The sequence below is a fragment of the Rousettus aegyptiacus genome, unplaced genomic scaffold (genome assembly GCF_014176215.1).
Source record: "Rousettus aegyptiacus isolate mRouAeg1 unplaced genomic scaffold, mRouAeg1.p scaffold_m13_p_9, whole genome shotgun sequence".
In the NCBI taxonomy this organism is placed as follows: Eukaryota; Metazoa; Chordata; class Mammalia; order Chiroptera; family Pteropodidae; genus Rousettus; species Rousettus aegyptiacus.
In genome coordinates this window covers 39,575,237-39,594,159 of record NW_023416312.1, presented here as the reverse complement: position 1 = coordinate 39,594,159, position 18,923 = coordinate 39,575,237, and the positions used below count along the sequence as shown (strand labels likewise).

At 33.1% G+C, this 18,923-nt stretch overlaps 1 protein-coding gene across 22 annotated transcripts in view; it reads left to right on the top strand.

Annotated features, from left to right (window-relative positions):
- ATRX (ATRX chromatin remodeler) overlaps positions 1 to 18,923 on the top strand; it is a 246,852-nt gene that overhangs the window by 126,474 nt on the left and 101,455 nt on the right. For all 22 annotated transcript variants that reach the window (XM_036226911.1, XM_036226907.1, XM_036226906.1 and 19 more), the window contains 4 exons: positions 7,232 to 7,373; positions 8,325 to 8,434; positions 9,246 to 9,392; positions 9,558 to 9,735. In XM_036226911.1, the coding sequence (XP_036082804.1) occupies positions 7,232 to 7,373; positions 8,325 to 8,434; positions 9,246 to 9,392; positions 9,558 to 9,735 (577 nt within the window). The remainder of the gene's footprint in view (positions 1 to 7,231; positions 7,374 to 8,324; positions 8,435 to 9,245; positions 9,393 to 9,557; positions 9,736 to 18,923) is intronic.

The following is an 18,923-nucleotide window of genomic DNA, read 5'->3' as shown; positions in this document are numbered from 1 at the left end:
TTTCCTGTATAAACAGTTATTCTAGCACCATTGGTTGAAAAGACTTGTTTCTCCATTGAATTACGTTCACATCTTTGTCAAAAATCAATTGATCGTATAATTATGAGTTAATAGATATATGCATCTATCAAGATAATAAATACACTGTCTTGGTCACTGTAATCTGATACTTTATAGTAAGTCTTAAAATCAGATACTATAACTACTAAAACTGTTTCAGTTTTTCAGATTTGTTTTGAATATTCTTAGTTATTTTCATTTCTGTGTAAATTTTAGTATGATTTTGTTGATTTTTACAAGAGTCTTCCTGGAACTTTTATTCAGATTCTGTTGGATCTTTAGATCAGTGATATTTTAACAGTATTTTGTCTTCAGTTACATCAATATAGTATATTTCTCCATTTATTTAGTTATTTTATTTCTCTTAGCAGTATTTTGTAGTTTTCACTGTATAAATCTAGCACATATTTTGCTAAATTTATCCCTAAGTAGATAATATTTTCTGATGTTGTATCAAATGAAATTTCAAGGATTTAACGACCTTTTGATCTGTTACCTTGCTAAATTCTCTTACTAGTTCTAGTAGTTTTTTTGTAGATTCATGAGGATTTTCTACATGTAGTCATTTTAATTTTACATAAAAACCATTTTACTAATTTTAAATATATTATTTCTGTTTTGTAATTATAAATGAATGCTTAATTTCTTCGAATGCATTTTTACTTTTAATATATATTTTTAAATTACAGTTGACTTATGATATTAGTTTCAGGTATACAACATGGTTATTAGAAATTTATATAACTTACAAAATGATAGTACCCTGATAAATCTAAGTACCCATCTGACATTGTATGTAGCTATTACAATATTGTTGACTCTATTCCTTATGCTGTGTTTTATATCCCCATAACTATTTTATAACTACCAATTTGTACTTTTTTTCTAATTTTTTAAAATTTTAATTAGTTTCAAGTATACCGTATATTGGATAGACATCTATATAGTTAGTAAAATGGTCCCCTGAATTGCTCCCTCCCTTCCCTGACCCTCCACCTAGCCAATGCATTAATGCTAATTGCATTCCCTATGCCATGCGACTACAAATTTGTACTTCTTTTACCCTTTACCCCATTTTCCCAGTCCCCCAAACCCCCCTTCCCTCTGTCCGTCACCAAATTGCCCACTATATTTGTGAGTCTGTTTTTCATTGCTTTGTTCTTTTTATTCCTTAAATTCTGCATATAATTGAAATCATATAGTGTTTATCTTTCTCCGTCTGACTTAAATACTTTCTAGGTTCATCAAAGCAATATCTTTTTCCATTCCCTTCCTTTTCATATGTAGGGGTCTTGTTTTCTTATCCTTTCAGCTACTCTATCTTTTGGTTGGAGCACTTCATTCTTTTCCATTTGAGGTACTTATTGATAGGAATGTAGTTGTTACCATTCTTTATTCCTATTTTTGATACATTTTTTCTTCTTAAAGAAATCCCTCCAACATTTCCTGTAATTCTGGCTTGGTGGTGATAAATTCCTTTAGTTTATTTTTGTCTGGGAAGCTCTTTATCTGTCCATCAACTCTAAATGATAGCTTTTCTGGATAAATTATTCTTGGTTGTATATCCTGGGTCTTCATCCTTTCGAATATTTTTTGCCAAGCCCTTCTGTCCTGCTTAGTTTCTTTTGAGAAGTCACCTGCTGGTCGTATGGGTGTTCCTTTATATGTAATTATTTTTTTCTCTTGTTGTGTTTAATATTCTTTGTATTTAACCTTTGGCATTTTGATCAAATATTCAAATTATTAAATAAAAGGAACTATCAGCCAAGAATGATGTATCCAGCAAAGCTCTCCTTTAGATATGAAGGAGATATAAAGACCTTTCCAGATATGAAAAAAATTGAGGAAATTCTCCACTGTGAGGCCCGCATGAAAGGGGTCACCTCACCTAAAACAAAATGACAAAAAATAACTATGAGTAAGGCAACAGCAGGCAGATAGGAACAGAGTATTGCAACCCTTATTAAGAACAGGGCAGTATAAGCTTAAACAATATGAAGAAGTTTGCTGTAGAAAGATAGTAATGAACATTCAGCGTACATAGGGACAAATTCGGACAACAATGACAGAAAAGGGGAGGATTCACACATCTAAATTCACAAAGGGAAATGGAGATAAGGCACACGCAGAAGAAAATGGAGTAATACACACACACACACATACACATATTTATGTATGTATACACACACACACACATATAAAAACTGTTCTCTATATATTCGTAATGGTAACCACACGCCAAACATTCAGAACTGAAGTATATATCATAAAAGAAGGACCAGAGTGAAAATCCACAAAACCCAAGTGAAAAAACGAAAGAAAACACAAGGACAAGGAAAGAAAAGAAACACCGAGCAACCAGAAAGTAAAAGATAAAAAGGATATAGGAAACCTTACATTTTAATAAACACCGTAAGTGTAAATGGACTGAACTCACCAAAAAACAAAGAGAAAAAAAACACAGAGGTGCAGATTGGATCAAAAAAACAAAACCAAACATATGCTGCTTCAAGTAGACACATCTCAGTTCCAAAGACAGATACGGACTCAAAGCGAAAGGGTGGAAAAATGACATTTCAAATAAATGGCAATCAGAAGTGGGAGTAGCAATACTCATACTGGATGAAAAAGACTTCAAAATAAAAAAGGTAAAAAAAGATACTGAGGGACACTTCATAATAATAAAGGAAATCATGCACCCAGAAGACATACCACTTAATTATTATCTATGCTGCCTATCAGGGAGCCCCAAAATATGTAAAGCAATTACTAAGAACTAAAGGGAGAAACAGACCAAAACACTATCGTAGTAGGGGACCTCAATACACTATTGTCAGATATAGACAGATTATCCAAACAGAAAAGCAATAAGGAAATAACATCTTTAAATGGCACATTAGACCAACTGGACATGATAGACATATACAGAGCCATTCATCCCAAAAGTGCTGCTTATACATTCTCCTCTAGTGCACATGGAACATTCTCAAGGATTGACTACATACTGGGACACACAGATAGCCTCAACAAATATAAGAGGATTGAAATCATACCAACAATATTCTCTGATCATAATGCTTTGAAGCTGGAGATCAACTGTAAAAAATCAGGAAGAACCACAAATACATGGAGATGAAACAACATGCTACTGAAGAATAACTGCATCAGGGAAGAAATAAAAAGACCAAGAGATTTATAGAAATGAATGACAATGATAATCCAACATATCATATCCTTCAGGACATGCCAAAAGTCATCGTAAGAGGAAATTTCATATCATTGCAGGCATATCTACAAAAACAAGAAAGAGCCCAAATAAACAATCTAATGCTTTAACTTAAAAAAAAAAACACAAGAAAAAAAGAACAAATGAAATTTAAAGTCAACAGAAGGAAAGAAATCATCAAAAAGAGCAGAATTAAATGAAATTATAAATAAAAATACAATAGAAAAAAATCAATGTAACACAGAGCTGGTTTCTTGAGAAAGTCATTACAATTGACAAAGCCCTGGCTAGACTCACTAAAGAAAAAAGAGAAAAGACCAAACTAAATCAGGGATAAAAAGGGGAAATGATGACACACCTCAGAAATATAAAGGATCATACAAGAATAATATTAAAAAGTACATAACACCAAATTTAATAATCTAGAAGAAATGGACAAGTACTAGAAATATGCAATCTACCTAGACTGCATCAAGAAGAACTGGAAAATCTAAATATACTGATCAGCAGTATGGAAATTGAAACAATCAACAAAAACCAACAAACCAAAAAGTAAAAGTCCAGAATCAGATAGCTTCATCACTGAATTCTACCAAACATTGAAAGAAGATTTAATACCTATTCTCCTCAAACTTTTCCAAAAAAATCGAAGAGGAGACATTACTTCCTAACTCATCCTATGAGGCCAATATTACCTTGATACCAAAACCTGTTAAAGATAACACAAAAGTAGAAAACTATAGACCAATATCTTTCATGAGTACAGAGGCAAAAATCCTAAATAAGATACTAGTGAACCGAATACAGCAACATATTAAAAGGATTATAAACCATAATCAAGAGGGCTTCATTCCAGGGACACAGGGATGGTTCAGATACGCAAATTGATTAATGTCATACACCACGTAAACAAATTAAAAAATAAGAATCATGTGATCATATTAGTAGATGTAGAAAAAAAGCCTTTGGCAAGATACAGCATCAATTTATGATCAAAACACTTAACAAAATCGGTATAGAAGGAAAATACCTTAACATAATAAAGGCTACATATGACAAACTCTCAGCCAACATTATACTTAATGGTAAAAAACTAAAAACCTTCCCTCTAAGATCAGGAACAAGGCAAGGCTGTTCATTGTCGCCACTGTTACTCAATATAACATTGGAGATCCTAGCATGTGCGGTCAGACAAGAGAAAGATTTAAAAGGCATCCAAATAGGAAAGCAAGAAGTCAAACTGTCACTATTTGCAGATGAGATGGTTCTCTATATACAAAACCCTAAAGACTCCACAAGAACACTAGTAGAATCAATAAGCAAATACAATAAAGTATCTGGATACAAAATCAGTGTTCAAAAATCCATAGCTTTCCTATAGTCTAATAATGAAGTGTCAGAAAAGTGGAAAAAAATACTTCTTTTTGCAATTCCAATGAAAAGAATAAAATACCTAGAAATAAATTTAACAAAACAAGCGAAGGACCTATATAATGAAAACTATAAGACCCTATTAAAAGAAATTAAAGAAGATACAATGAAATGGAAAGGTATTTCGTGTTCTTGGATTGAAAGAATCAATATAGTTAAAATGACCTTATTACCTAAAGCATTATACAGATTTAATGCAATCCCCATCAGAATCCCACATCATTTTTTAAATAAATAGAACAAAATATCGTCAGATCTGTATAGAAGCACAAAAGACCTCGAATTGCCAAAGCCATCCTGAGAAAAAAGATCTAGGCTGGAGGTATCACTCTGCTTGACTTCAAATTATACTACAAAGTTACCGTAATCAAAATGACATGAAATTGGCAGAAAAACGGACACATAGACCAGTGGAACAGAATTGAGAATCCAGAAATAAACCCATGTATAAATGAGAAAGTAAATTTCAACAAAAGACCCAAAAACATATAGTGGAGAAAGTAAAGCCTCTTCAATAAATGGTGCTGTGGAAACTGGAAAGCCACCTGCAAAAGAATGAAACTAGACTGTTGTCAATCATAGCAAACCAAAATGAGCTTAAAATGGATTAAGCACCTGAATATAAGACCTGAAACAATAAAATGCATAGAAGAAAACATAAGAACTAAACTCAAGGACCTTGGACTTAAAGAGGATTTTATGAATTTGACTTCAAAGGCAAGGGAAGTAAAAACAAAAATAAATGAATGGGACTACACCACACTAAAAAAATTTTCCACAGCAAAAGAATCATTTAACAAGGTAAAGAGACAGCCAGCTGAATGGGAGAAGATAATTGCAAGCAATGCCTCCAATAAGGACCAAATATCCAAAATATATAAAGAACTTATACAACTCAATAACAAAAAAAATAAAAACAAACGATCCAATTAAAAAATGGTTAGAAGACCTGAATAGACGCTTCTCCCAAGAAGACATACACATGGTCAACAAACATATGAAAAGATGCTTAATATAGCTAGCTATCATTGAAATGCATAATAAAACTATAATGAGATACCATCTCACATCTTTTAGAATAGCTGTTATCAACAAGACAAGTAATAACAAATGTTGCAGAGGATGTAGAGAAAAAGGAATTCTTATATACTGGTGGTTGGACTGCAAATTGGTACAGTCACTATGGAAAACAGTATGGAGGTTCCTCAGAAAACTAAGAATTGATTTAACATATAATCTAGCAATCCCTCTACTGCGTATTTATCCAAAAGACTTGAAAACACATATCCAAAAAGATATTTGCACGCCGGTATTTATAGCAGCATTATTCACAGTGGCCAGGACATGGAAACAACCGAAGTGTCCTACGATAGATGATTGACTAAAGGAGCGGTGGTACATAAAATGGAATATTATTCAGCTATAAGAAGAGATGAAATACTTCCATTTGCAACCCTGTGCAGGGACCTTGACATAATCGTGCTCAATGAAATAAGCCAGACAGAAAAAGTTGAAAAACATATGATATCACTTATACATGGGATATAACCCTATAAGCAACAAACAAACATGAGAAACAGAGACTCATGGACATGGATAATAGGCTACTCTTTACCATAGCGTAGGGGAGAGGTGGGGAGGGGGAAGGTAGATGGGATAAAGGGGTCAAATATGTGGTCAATGAAAAACCTTACTGTGGGAGGTGAACACACAATGCTGCGTGTGTGTGTATGTGTATGTATGTATATACACACACCTTATTGCTAAATTGTTCACCTGAAACTTACTGGGTTTCATTAACCAGTGTCACCATAAAAAAAATAAAGTCAAAAAATATATACACTCATGTTCATGTATATATATATATCTTTTTACATTTTCTTTTAAATAAGAAACTTAGAGTTTATTGTTACTCTTCAGAATTAGGAGATATTGTATGTTCTTGCAATGCTTTTGAGCCAGCTGGTGGTTCTCAATTCTTTTTCCTTTCACAGGACTTATTTTCAGTGGCAGTCTTGATGTCTTGAGTGGGACAGTTCTTGTTTGCAGCTGTCTTTCACATTTATATTTAACTTCCTCTTTTTTTTTTTTTACATTAAATACTAGTCATTGCGACAGCCGTAAGTGCCCTTATACATTTTCAGTTATCGTTTAGAAGAATAGAAGCATCTGTGTTTGGTAGCCACGTGTCTAATTAAATTTCACTGGTGGTCCCATTGATTACTTTAGAGCACTACTTATCTCACAAGTCCACCAATACCATGTGGTGAGATATTTAGGGTGAGAACCAATGAGTTAAATTATTGACATTACCACAGTGATTAAAAGTATTGTGGAGGGTTTTGATTTTGGAAAACGTGTAAACCTGTAATATCTTCTGGTCTTATTGAAACAAAATACTGGATGTGGTGTTTGGAAGCAAGTATTTTTTTGGAAATTTTCTTTTATTAGACTAATACTTCACCATTGCTTAAAAGATTTCTATGAGCTTAACTATAATTTCCTTTCCTGTAGGTAATAGAAATTGAAGATGCGTCACCCACCAAGTGTCCAATAACAACCAAGTTGGTTTTAGATGAAGATGAAGAAACCAAGGAACCTTTAGTGCAGGTTCATAGAAATATGGTTATCAAATTGAAACCCCATCAAGTAGATGGTAAGAAACTATTAGATTTTTAGTTATGTTTTACCATTTTTGGTGTCCGTGTGCCTCACATTATGCTAAACACTGGAGGTATATTGGTGAGCAAAACAAACATGATCATTGCGATTATGGAGTACATATGCAAATGAGGAAAACCAAAATTGATTGTACACATAATGAGGGTTACAAAAGGGGAATTAAGTGTCATTTACAAATGGGTATGTATGTGGTAAGTGGATTTCACCTAGTCTGCATTGGTTGGCTAAGGACAGCTGTGGGGTAGGGAGAAGTACAGTTAGTTAAAAGCCTTCTCCAGGAAATGCTCTTTCAGCATTTTCAGATATGTTGGTTCATAATATTTCTGCATTGCTATAAAAAGGTTAACAAATCATCCCTATCCTCTACTTTGTTAGAGTGGAATCAGTAAGTCAGTTTTTAATGTGTATATGAATGACTTCATAAGGGAAGTTCTACAGTGCTATTCCTTTGGTATAGCCAGCCCCCTTTCTTATTAAGTCTTTGCCAGTAAATAAAGGGAGAAATGATAAATTATCTCTTTTTTGGTCTTTATTGACTCAATTAAATTATCTCTTTTTTGGTCTTTATTGACTCAATAAACATGAAAGTATATTTGATAGAAATCCGTTTATTCTTTGGATGAAGTTTCTATTTTAGGTTATTCATATGTTTGGTTTTCCCAGGGAATAGAGGTCTACTTTGATAGCTTAGATAAGCTGAATGAAAGTCACGCTGTTGTGTGCTTGTTGTGTGCTTGTTGTGTTCACTGTGTTCTTTTCTAGTTAATCTTAGGGTTATGGTGTCCTCATTTACATTTTAAGATATTTTTTATCCGTTTTTTAAAATTCTTTTTCTTAGAAGTTTTGGTAATGTTTTTATGTGTTTAAAAAGGAAAATTTTTAACTTGGACTTTTAAATCGAACTTAATGAAGCTGTTACTTTTAGGTGTTCAGTTTATGTGGGATTGCTGCTGTGAATCTGTAAAAAAAACAAAGAAATCTCCAGGTTCAGGATGTATTCTCGCCCACTGTATGGGCCTTGGTAAGACTTTACAGGTAAGAATATGAATAGGGGTATTCTCATTTTTAAGCATTCATTAATTCAAGAATATATATAGGATTCTGAAATATCCCAGGCACAGTTAAAGGGGTTGGAGGTAAAACAATGAACAAAAATAACAAGGTCCCCCCGACCAAGAACTTTATTATGGTGGCGACGAGAGATTTTAATCACATAAAATAAGTATGTACTTTCAGATAAGTATTAAGGGAGAACACAGAGAGAAAGCATCCTCTAGGAGGTGATGTTTGAGCAGAGATTCTAATGAAGAGAAGGAATGGGAATACAGACATAGCCAGTAAAATCTGCGAAGATTCTGAGGTGGAAATGGACTTCCTTTACAATTTTTTAACAGTCTATGATCCTACAGTAATGAGAACATAACAGTATCATAAGTTAATTATTGTAGATTCAGAACACTTTAAAATGGAAAAGTACTCTATAACACATTTTTCTTTTAAATGGGCAGTGATATTTTCTGAAAGGTTGTAGGATCTTTCTGTGGAGACCAGGGACTTAGTAGCTGTTTTGGTGTGGTCACTTCTTACATTCATATTATATTTATTGATCATAGAATCATGGAGCTTTAGAATTGGAAAGGGCTTCTATATCATCTACTTGAACTACCACTTTTGACATATTATATCTCTTTCCTTGTACTTCGCCTGGTTTGGAAATTGTGACCTTTGGTTGGCTGCTTTATTGTTTAAAGGAAAAAAACAGCTATTGAATCATAAGATTGCTTGATTTATTGGCTTTTTTATGGATATTGAAATGAAGGTGGCAACTTAATTTGTTTTCTTCTAGGTGGTTAGTTTTCTTCATACAGTTCTTCTGTGTGAGAAGTTGGATTTCAGCACGGCTTTAGTGGTTTGTCCTCTTAATACTGCTTTGAATTGGATGAATGAATTTGAGAAGTGGCAAGAGGGGTTAAAAGATGATGAGAAACTTGAGGTATCATATTTTAAATAAAAAAAACATTTAAATGCTTTTTATACTGCATGAAATTCATATAGTAAAAAGATTTTTCATTACCGATGATGCATATTTCAATGGGGATATTTAATATTCATACATTCCTAATATCTACCTTTCAAAATCTTTGTTTTCCCACAAAAGGTCTCTGAATTAGCAACTGTGAAACGTCCTCAGGAGAGAAGCTACATGCTTCAGAGGTGGCAAGAAGATGGTGGTGTTATGATCATAGGCTATGAGATGTACAGAAATCTTGCTCAAGGAAGGAATGTGAAGAGTAGGAAACTTAAAGAAATATTTAACAAAGCTTTGGTTGATCCAGGTAAGATGTTAATGGGCACTGAGATTGAGAAGCAAGTTGAATAAAAAATGTGCTTTATGTTTTATTTAACGAGTACTAATTGAGCAACTACTAAGCTGGTTTTATTTAATTTTTTCTTTAGGTTTTGCCTTCTTATTGTTTCTTAGTATAGTTTCATTAGGATGAAATCACCCTTAATGTTGCCAGCTGTTCAGAATGTATGTGCTGAGTCTGGAAGTGTTTGAGGTTTTCAGGGGAGACCTTATAAACAATTAGAAATTCATCATATGCCTGTATCACAGTTGCAGGTACTTCCAACTGTCTGAATGTTAGATGATAACAAGAGCTCTCTCCATACTCTGAAAATAATTCTTAAGTTTCTTTCCCAACTTTATGCCATTAGAAGAATTGCCACATGCTTTTTTCTCTCTTTTAAAAGGTGATCACAATGAAGGCTAATATTTGTAATATCGTCAATCTTATGACAGTAATCTTCATGAAATCCAAATATTTGACTCTTTTTTTACCAGTTGGAAAAACAGCATCTTGTACTATCCAGAAAACTAATTAATTTCAATTAATTTGTATCTATAATTTTCCTTTCAGTTTTTATCTTGTATCTAATTACTTTAAGACACTATAGTTTTGGATGTTTGTTGAGAAACTCTAATTTTCACTTTAAAAATAACATGGGTTTGCCTCTTTTTATTTATTGTATTTTAAAATTTTTATTTTTTTCAGCTTTGGTGAGGTGTAATTGACAAAAAATTGTAAGGTACTTAAAGTGTGCAACGTAATTTGATATACATTGTGAAAGGATTCCTCCATCACGTTACACATCCATCACCTCATATATTTACCTTTTTTTGACAAGGACATTTAAGTTCTGCTCTTAGCAAATTTCAGTTATACAATGCAGTGTTATCAACTATAGTCACCGCATTATACATTAGATGCTAAGACCTTAATTCATCTTATAACTGAAAGTTTGTACCCTTTGCCTCTTTTTTTAAGATGGTGATATAATTAACATCTACCAAAGTAAATGTAATTGTAAATCTAAGGCCTAATAATATGTTTATCTTTTTCCTACGATTAAAATAGTCATCTAAAAATCCTGTGATACTTTTATTGTCAGAGAATTATAAGCTAGTGAATAGTATGACAGCATATTTTTCACAAGTTTTTCTTAGAACAATTTAAAACAACAGTTTCAGATGCTTAATGTTTTGATTTCTTTCATGAGGAAATAAAAAAGAAATAAAACTCCTGACATGAAGAGTAATGTTTATTTTTCCATGTAAATCATTTAGTGACATTTAAACTTTTTATTTGAGAATAATTCTTATTTACAGAAAAGTCTAAATGATAGTAAAGAATGCTTTTGTATACCCTGCACCTAGATTCCCCCCACTAGCATCTTACTACATTGCCATGGTAGATTCGCCAAAACTAAGAAATTTATTCATCGTTGGCATTGTTGTTAACTAAATTCTAAACTGTATTTGAATTTCACCTGTTTTCCTATTAATGTCTACATTCTGTTCCAAGATCTGATCCAGGGTACCATATTTGATTTAACTATCATGTCTCCACAGTCTTCTCTGATCTTTGATGATCTCTCAGTGTTTATTTTTCATTATCCTGTCAATCTTGAGGAATACTGCTCAGGTATCCTATAGAATGTTCACTAGTCTGTTTGTTGTTTTTTCTGTGGTTAGACTGGGGTTATATGTTTTTGAAAGAATGTTTATTTAGAGGTGAGGTACCCTTCTTGTCACATCGTATTAGGGATACATTAGATCCATATGACATCATGGTGATTTACTTCATCACTTGATTAATGCAGTGTTGGTCAGATTTCTCTACTATAAAGTTATTATTTTCACCTGTCTCTCTTCTTTGGCAGTCAGTCACTAACTCTAGCTCACCCAAGTAGAGGAAGGGCAGAAATTAAGCTCCATCTCCGGTAGTGGGCAATACCTACATATAAAATTTCAAACTTTTCTTTAAGAAAGCTTTGTTCTTTCTTATCCATTTATTTAATCACTCATTGATTTATATAAGTATAGACTGACCTATTATTAGTTTATATGTCAGATTATAAACTAACACTATGTTGTTTATTTTGTTGTTCAGATTGTTCTAATTTGGCCATTGGTAGCTTTCTCAGGGTGGTTCCTATATCTCTTTGATATTTCATCCTTTCATTTGTTTGTTTTAAGCACTTCATTACTTTCTGGTACTATAAGATGCTCCAGGTTAATGTTATATTGTCCCTGCCACAGAATCATCTATTTCAACAAAGAGTAGTTTCTTTTATCGAAAAATGGTGTTTATAGAACAAGATCTGGGTGCTGAGTGTGTTTATTGCTGCTGGAGTCTCATTACTTCTGGGTCTTCTCAACAGATAGAACCAGGTGACATGTATACAGATCCATGTATACACACAAATATATACACTTGTGTGTTATTGTGGTAAAATACACATAACAAAATTGACTTAACCATTATAAAGTGTACAATTTTGTGGCGTTTAGAATATTCATGGTGGTGTGCAAATGTAGTAATGATTCCATTGAATCCTTCAACAGTTCCATCACTTTGAAAACAAGCACTCTACTCATTAGCAGTCATTCCCAAGTGCCCACCCTCCCCTAGAAACCAACAATCTACTTTCTGTCTCAATGGATTTTCCTGTTCTGGGCATTTTATAAAAATGTTTCTAGACATTTTGTAAAATGAAATCTTACAATATTAGCCTTCTTTTAATTAGCATAATATTTTCAAGGTTTATTCATATTATAGCATGTATCAGTACTTTATTCTTTTATACATACACACACACAAACACAATATTAATTCAAACTACTGTTAGATTTAAATAAGATAAATCTGACTGTGTAATTATATAAAGTAATGACAAATTTCCATAGTGTACCATTTCATCCAGGCTTGAATTTTTAAATAGAACTTTTCTCCATGTCTCTCTCTAATCCCCTTTCTTCTACTCTGCAGAGCCTCATTGCTGTATTCTCCCTGTACTTTCTCTAAAATGATTTCTAAGTAAAGCTATTTTCAAACCCTACCTCTTCATTTGTATCATTGGAATGAGGTTTTCCAGAAAATATATTTCCAAGATTTAATTCAATATAGTTAAATAAATTAAATATAAAATATATTTCCAATGTTTTAATTAAAATAATTCCTTTTAAACATTAAAGATTTACAAATTTCTTAAATATTAGGCAATGTTATATACAATTCTATCTTAGTAAACAAAGTATAAATGACATTAACTTTTTATTGCCTCAGGGTTATAAATGAGTATATAACCTTTATTCTTTCTTCCTACTTCTGTTCTCTCAGATTTCCTTACTAAGGATAAAGGCTCCCTCTCATTCCATTGACATGTTAATAAATAGTTTTTTTTAAGTTAAGTCGTAAAAGCAGTGTATGTTCTTAAGCAAAATACAAGCAGAAGAAAAAGGTATATATTGAAAAATAATAGTTCCCTTCCTCCCTGTCCTGCTGCTGTTTCATGTATATCCTTCTAGAAATTTTTTATGCTTATGCAAGCATGTATTTTTATTATTTTTTATTTAGATGTAATTGACAAACAACACTATTATATTAGTTTCAGTTGCACAGCACAAGGATTTGATATATGTGTTGCAAAATGATCATTAGAGTAAGTTGTTAATATACATCACCACGCACAGTTTTTTTCTTGTGATGAGAACTATTAAGATTTACTTTCATAGCAACTTTCAAATATATAATACAGTATTGTTGGCTATAGTTACCATGCTGTACATTATATCCCTAGGACTTATTTATCTTACAACTGGAAAATTGTACCTTTTTACTACCTTCAGCCGTTACGCCCCCCTTCCACCTCACTAACCCTCTGGCAACCACTAGTCTGTTTGTATCTATGAGTTTGTGTGTGTTTTTTGAAATTTCACGTGTGACCATACAGTATTTTTCTTGGTCTCACTTATTTCACTTGGCGTAATGCTCTCACAGTACATCCATGTTGTGACAAATGACAGGAATTTTTTTTCCTTTCTGTGGCTGAATAATATTCCATTGTATATATACCCCACATTTTCTTTATTCATTCATTTGTCAATAGGTTGTTTCCATGTCTTGGCTGTCGTAAATAATGTTGCAATGAATATAGAGTACAGGTATCTCTTTGAGATAATGATTTCATTTCCTTTGGGTATATACCCAGCAATGGAATTACTGGATCATATGGTAATTCTATTTTTAATTTCTGGGGAACCTCCATACTGTTTTCCATAGCGGCTGCACAAGTTCACATTTTTACCAACAGTGTTCAAGGGTTCCCTTCTCTCTACATCTTCATCAACACTAGCTATCGCTTGTCTTTTAGATAATAGCCATTCTAAGAGGTGTCAAGTGTTATGTCACGGTGAGTTTCATTTGCATTTTCCCAATAATTAGTGATCTGGAGGACCTTTGTGTGTACCTGTTGGCCATTTGTATGCCTTCTTTGTAAAACTGTCTATTCAGATCCTCTGCTCATTTTTTAATCAGATTTTTTTTCTGGCATATATCTTATATTGCAATGTTTGGAGGATCCCAAGGCCACCCTTAGGTTCAGTAATTCACTAAGACTCACAAAACTCAGAACAGCTGTTATACTCATGATTTTGGTTTATTACAATAAAAGAAAACATATTAAAATCAATAAGAAAAGGCACTTAGGGTAGGGCCCAGGGGAGGTCCAAGCCTGATATGTCAGTAGAATCATATAGACAGCACTTAACTTCCAGCAATGATGTATGACAGTATGCATGGAACATTGCCAACAAGTCGCACTCATCTGAGCCTTGGTGTCTTGAGTTTAGGCTTAATCATATAGGCATGGTTGACCATCCATGTGGGTGATTTTAGTCTCAAGCCCCTCTAGAAGTTGAGAAGATATCACATCACCCAAAGGTACAAACCCCACCCCCTGTCTCATAAATCATATTGTTAGTATAGACTTACTGGTGTGTCCAAGCCATCCAAGTAAATAAGAAAATTCTTATCAGTAAGACATCCCAAGGGTATAGAGGTTACTTCCCAGGAGCTGGAGGCAAAGACCAAATCTTTCTTTGGGAAGGGTTAATCCTTTATTTCACTATATATGTGTATATAGTGGAATAAAATCACCCTTTTAGAAGCAGTTGTTTAAATACAAATGGTGTCATAATATAGATTCTGCAACTTGTTCCTTTTTGTTTAGTAACATTTGACTTATCTTTCAAGGTTAGTACATAGATATCTACATCATTAATTTTAGTTCTGTAACATTGCATTATACCATAATTTTATTAGCCCTCTTTGACAAGCTTTTTTATCATTTCTAATTTTCTATTGTAACAATGCTTCAGAGGATATTTTATGTATCTTTGAGTACTTGTGGAAATATATTTTTTAGATAAATTCTCAGAAATTAAAATACAGATTAAAGAATGCATACAATTTACATTTTAACAGATTTAGACTGATTTAGACTCCCACAAAGAGTGTATTGAGAATACCTGTTTTTCCACACTCTCATGAACACTGGTGGAAATCATTTAAATCCACTTGTGTGAAAGGTATTTTTTTCTCTTTAAAAAATATTTTAGGATTCAAAATAAGCAATATGTAGCCTTTTGATACAAAGCTATCTATAGACTTTAATTTTTAGAAAGTATATTAGTAATTTAAAAATTATGTTTTACTATTTAATCCCATCTAAATACCAAATAATAATTATATTATTTAATCAGTCATACTGAAGCAATTACTTGGAAATCATGAAGAAGATGAATTTTTTCTAATGCCTAAGAGACAGGGACTATTTGGACAACTGCTATTGTTGAAATCACTATTTTTTTTTTTTAGGAATGTAGTTGTTACCATTTCTTTTTAATTAAAGTTTATTGGTGTGACATTGGTTAATACAATTATATAATTTTCAGGTGTACATTATCATTTGACATCTGTATATTCTATTGTGTGTTTACCATTCAAAGTCCAGTTTCCTTCAGCTACCATATATTTGATCCCCTTTACCTACTTCGCCGTCACCCTAAACCCTATATTTGACCCCCTTTACCACTTCTACCTCCCTTCTCCTCCCTCACCCCACTAGTAACCACTATTCTGTAGTCCTCTGGTAACCACCAGCCTATAGTCCATGTCCATGAGTCTCTGTTTGTTTGTCCTGCTCATTTGTTGCTTTTAGGCTTAGTTTATATCCCACATATAAGTGATATCATGTGATTTTCAACTTTGTCTATCTGGCTTATTTCACTTAGGATGATTATCTTGAAGTCCATCCATGTTATTACAAATGGCAGTATTTCATCTCTTCTTATGGCTGAGTAATAGTCCATTGTATATATGTGCCACAGGTTCTTTATCCAATCATCTGTCATAGGACAGTTTGGTTGCTTCCATGTCCTGGGCACTGTGAATAATGCTGCTACGAATATCGGTGTGCAAATATCTTTTCAGATATGGGTTTTCAAGTCTTTGAGGTAAATACCCAGTAGAAGGATTCCTGGATCATATGTTAGATCAATTATTAGTTTTTTGAGGAACCTCCATACTGTTTTCCATTGTGGCTGTACCAATTGCAGTCCTACCAGCAGTGTGTAAGGGTTTGTTTTTTTTTTCTCTGCATCCTCTCCAGCATTTGTTACTATTTGTTCTGTTGATTATAGCTATTCTAACAGGTATGAGATGGTATCTCATTGCGATATTTATTTGCATTTCCCTAGTAGCGAGCAATGTTGAGCATCTTTTCAAATATTTGTTGGCCATTTGTATGTCCTCTAGGGAGAAGTGTCTGTTCAGGTCCTCTGCCCATTTTTTGATTGGATCATTTGTTTTTTGTTGTTGTTATTGAGTCGTATGAGTTCTTTGTATATTTTGGATATTAGGCCCTTATCAGAGCTGTTGCTTGCAGATATATTTTCCCATTCGGATGGTTGTTTCTTTACCTTGTTGATGATTTCCTTTGCTGAGCAGAAGCTTTTTAGTTTGATGTAGTCCCATTCATTTGTTTTTGCTTTTACTTCCCTTTTGAGGTCAAATTCATAAAATCTTTTTTAATTCCAAGGTCCGTCAGTTTCGTTCCTATGTTTTCTTCTATGCATCTTATTGTTTCAGGTCTTATATTTAGGCCCTTAATCCATTTTAAGTTAATTTTGATATGTGGTGATAGACAACAGTCTAGTTTCATTCTTCTGCAGATGGCTGTCCAGTTTTTTCAGCACCATTTATTGATGAGGCTTTCCATTGTCCACTGTACGTTTTTGGCTTTTTTGTCTAAAATCATTTGCCCATGTCAATATGGGTTTACTTCAGAACTTTCAATTCTGTTCCACTGGTTCGTGTGTCTGCCAATACCATGTCGTTTTTATTACTGTCACTTTGTAGTGTAACTTGAAGTCAGACAGAGTGTTGCCTCCAGCCTCGTTCTTATTTTCAGGATGACTTTGGCAATTCGGGGTCTTTTATGTTTCCATTCGAATCTGATGACTTATTGTTGTACACCTTTAAAAAATGCCAATGAGATTTTGATGGGGATTGCATTAAATCTGTATAATGCTCTAAGTAATATGGTTATTTTAACTATGTTGATTCTTCCAGTCCAAGAACATGGAATATCTTTCCTTTTCTTTGTATCTTATAGTTTTCGTTATATAGGTCCTTCACTTGTTTTGTTAAATTTATTCCTTGGTATTTTATACTATTTGTTGCAATTGCAAAAGGAATTATTTTTCCACTTCTTTTTCTGATACTTCATTATTAGAATATAGGAAAGCTTTGGATTTTTGAATGTTGATTTTGTATCCAGAGACTTTACTCTATTTACTTACTGTTTCTAGTAGTATTCTTGGGGAGTCTTTGGGGTTTTCTATAGAGAGAATCATGTCTTCCACAAAGAGTGACATTTGACTTCCTCGTTTCCTATTTGGATGCCTCTTATATCTTTCTCTTGTCTGATTGCACTCACTAGGACCTCCAATGTTATATTGAATAACGGCAATAGTGGACAGGCTTGCCTTGTTCCTGATCTTAGAGGGAAGGTTTTTAGTTTTTCACCATTAAATATAATGTTGACCGGGGGTTTGTCATATGTAGCTTTTATTATATTAAGGTATTTTCCTTAATGCTGATCTTGCATTCCCACTAGCAGTGTATGAGGGTTCCTTTTTTACCACTTCCTTTCCAACATTTGTTAGTACTTGTTCTTTTAATAATAGTCTTAATAGGAGTGAGACGATATTATTATAGTGTCAATTTGCATTTCTATAATAACAACTGAAGTTGAGCATCTTTTCATATGTCTGTCGAACATTTGTATCTCTTCTTGTTCAGGTCCTGTGCCCATTTTATAATTGTTTTTTTTTTTTATTGTTGAGTTGTATGAGTTCTTTTTATATTTTAGAGATTGGTCCCTTATTGGAAGCATTTTTTGCAAATATATTCTCCAATTCAAATGGTTGCCTCTTTGTTTTGTTGATGGTTTCTTTTTCTGTATAGAAGCTTTTTAGTTTGCTATTATCCCATTCTTTTATTTTTACTTTTACTTTTCTTGCCTTTGTGGTCAAATTCATAAAATGCTCTCTAAGTCCAGGGTCCATGAGTTTAGTTCTTATGTTTTCTTCTATGCATTTTATTGTTTCAGGTCTTCTATTCAGGTCCTTAATCCATTTTGAGTTAATTTTAGTGTGTTGTGATAGGCAGTAGTCTAGTTTTATTCTTTTGAAGGTGGCTTTCCAGTTTTCCCAGCACCATTTATTGAAGAAGCTTTCCTTTTTTCATCGTATATTTTTGGCTCCTTTTTAAAATATTATTTGCCCATATTTGAAGGGGTTTCCTTCTGGACTCCCAGTTCTATTTCACTGGCCTGTGTGCCTGTTTTTCTGCCAATACCATGCTGTTTTGATTATTGTTGCTTTGTAGAGTAATTCGAAATTAGAGTGATACCTCTGGCCTTCTTGTTTCTCTGGATTGTTTTGGCAGTTCGGAGTCTTTTGTGCTTCCATACAAATCCGATGATTTTTGTACTATTTTTTTTTTTTCCAAAAAAATGCCATTGAGATTTTGATGAGGATTGCATTAAATCAGTACAATGTTTAGGTCATAAGATCATTTTAACTATGTTGATTCTTCCAATGACGAACGTAGAA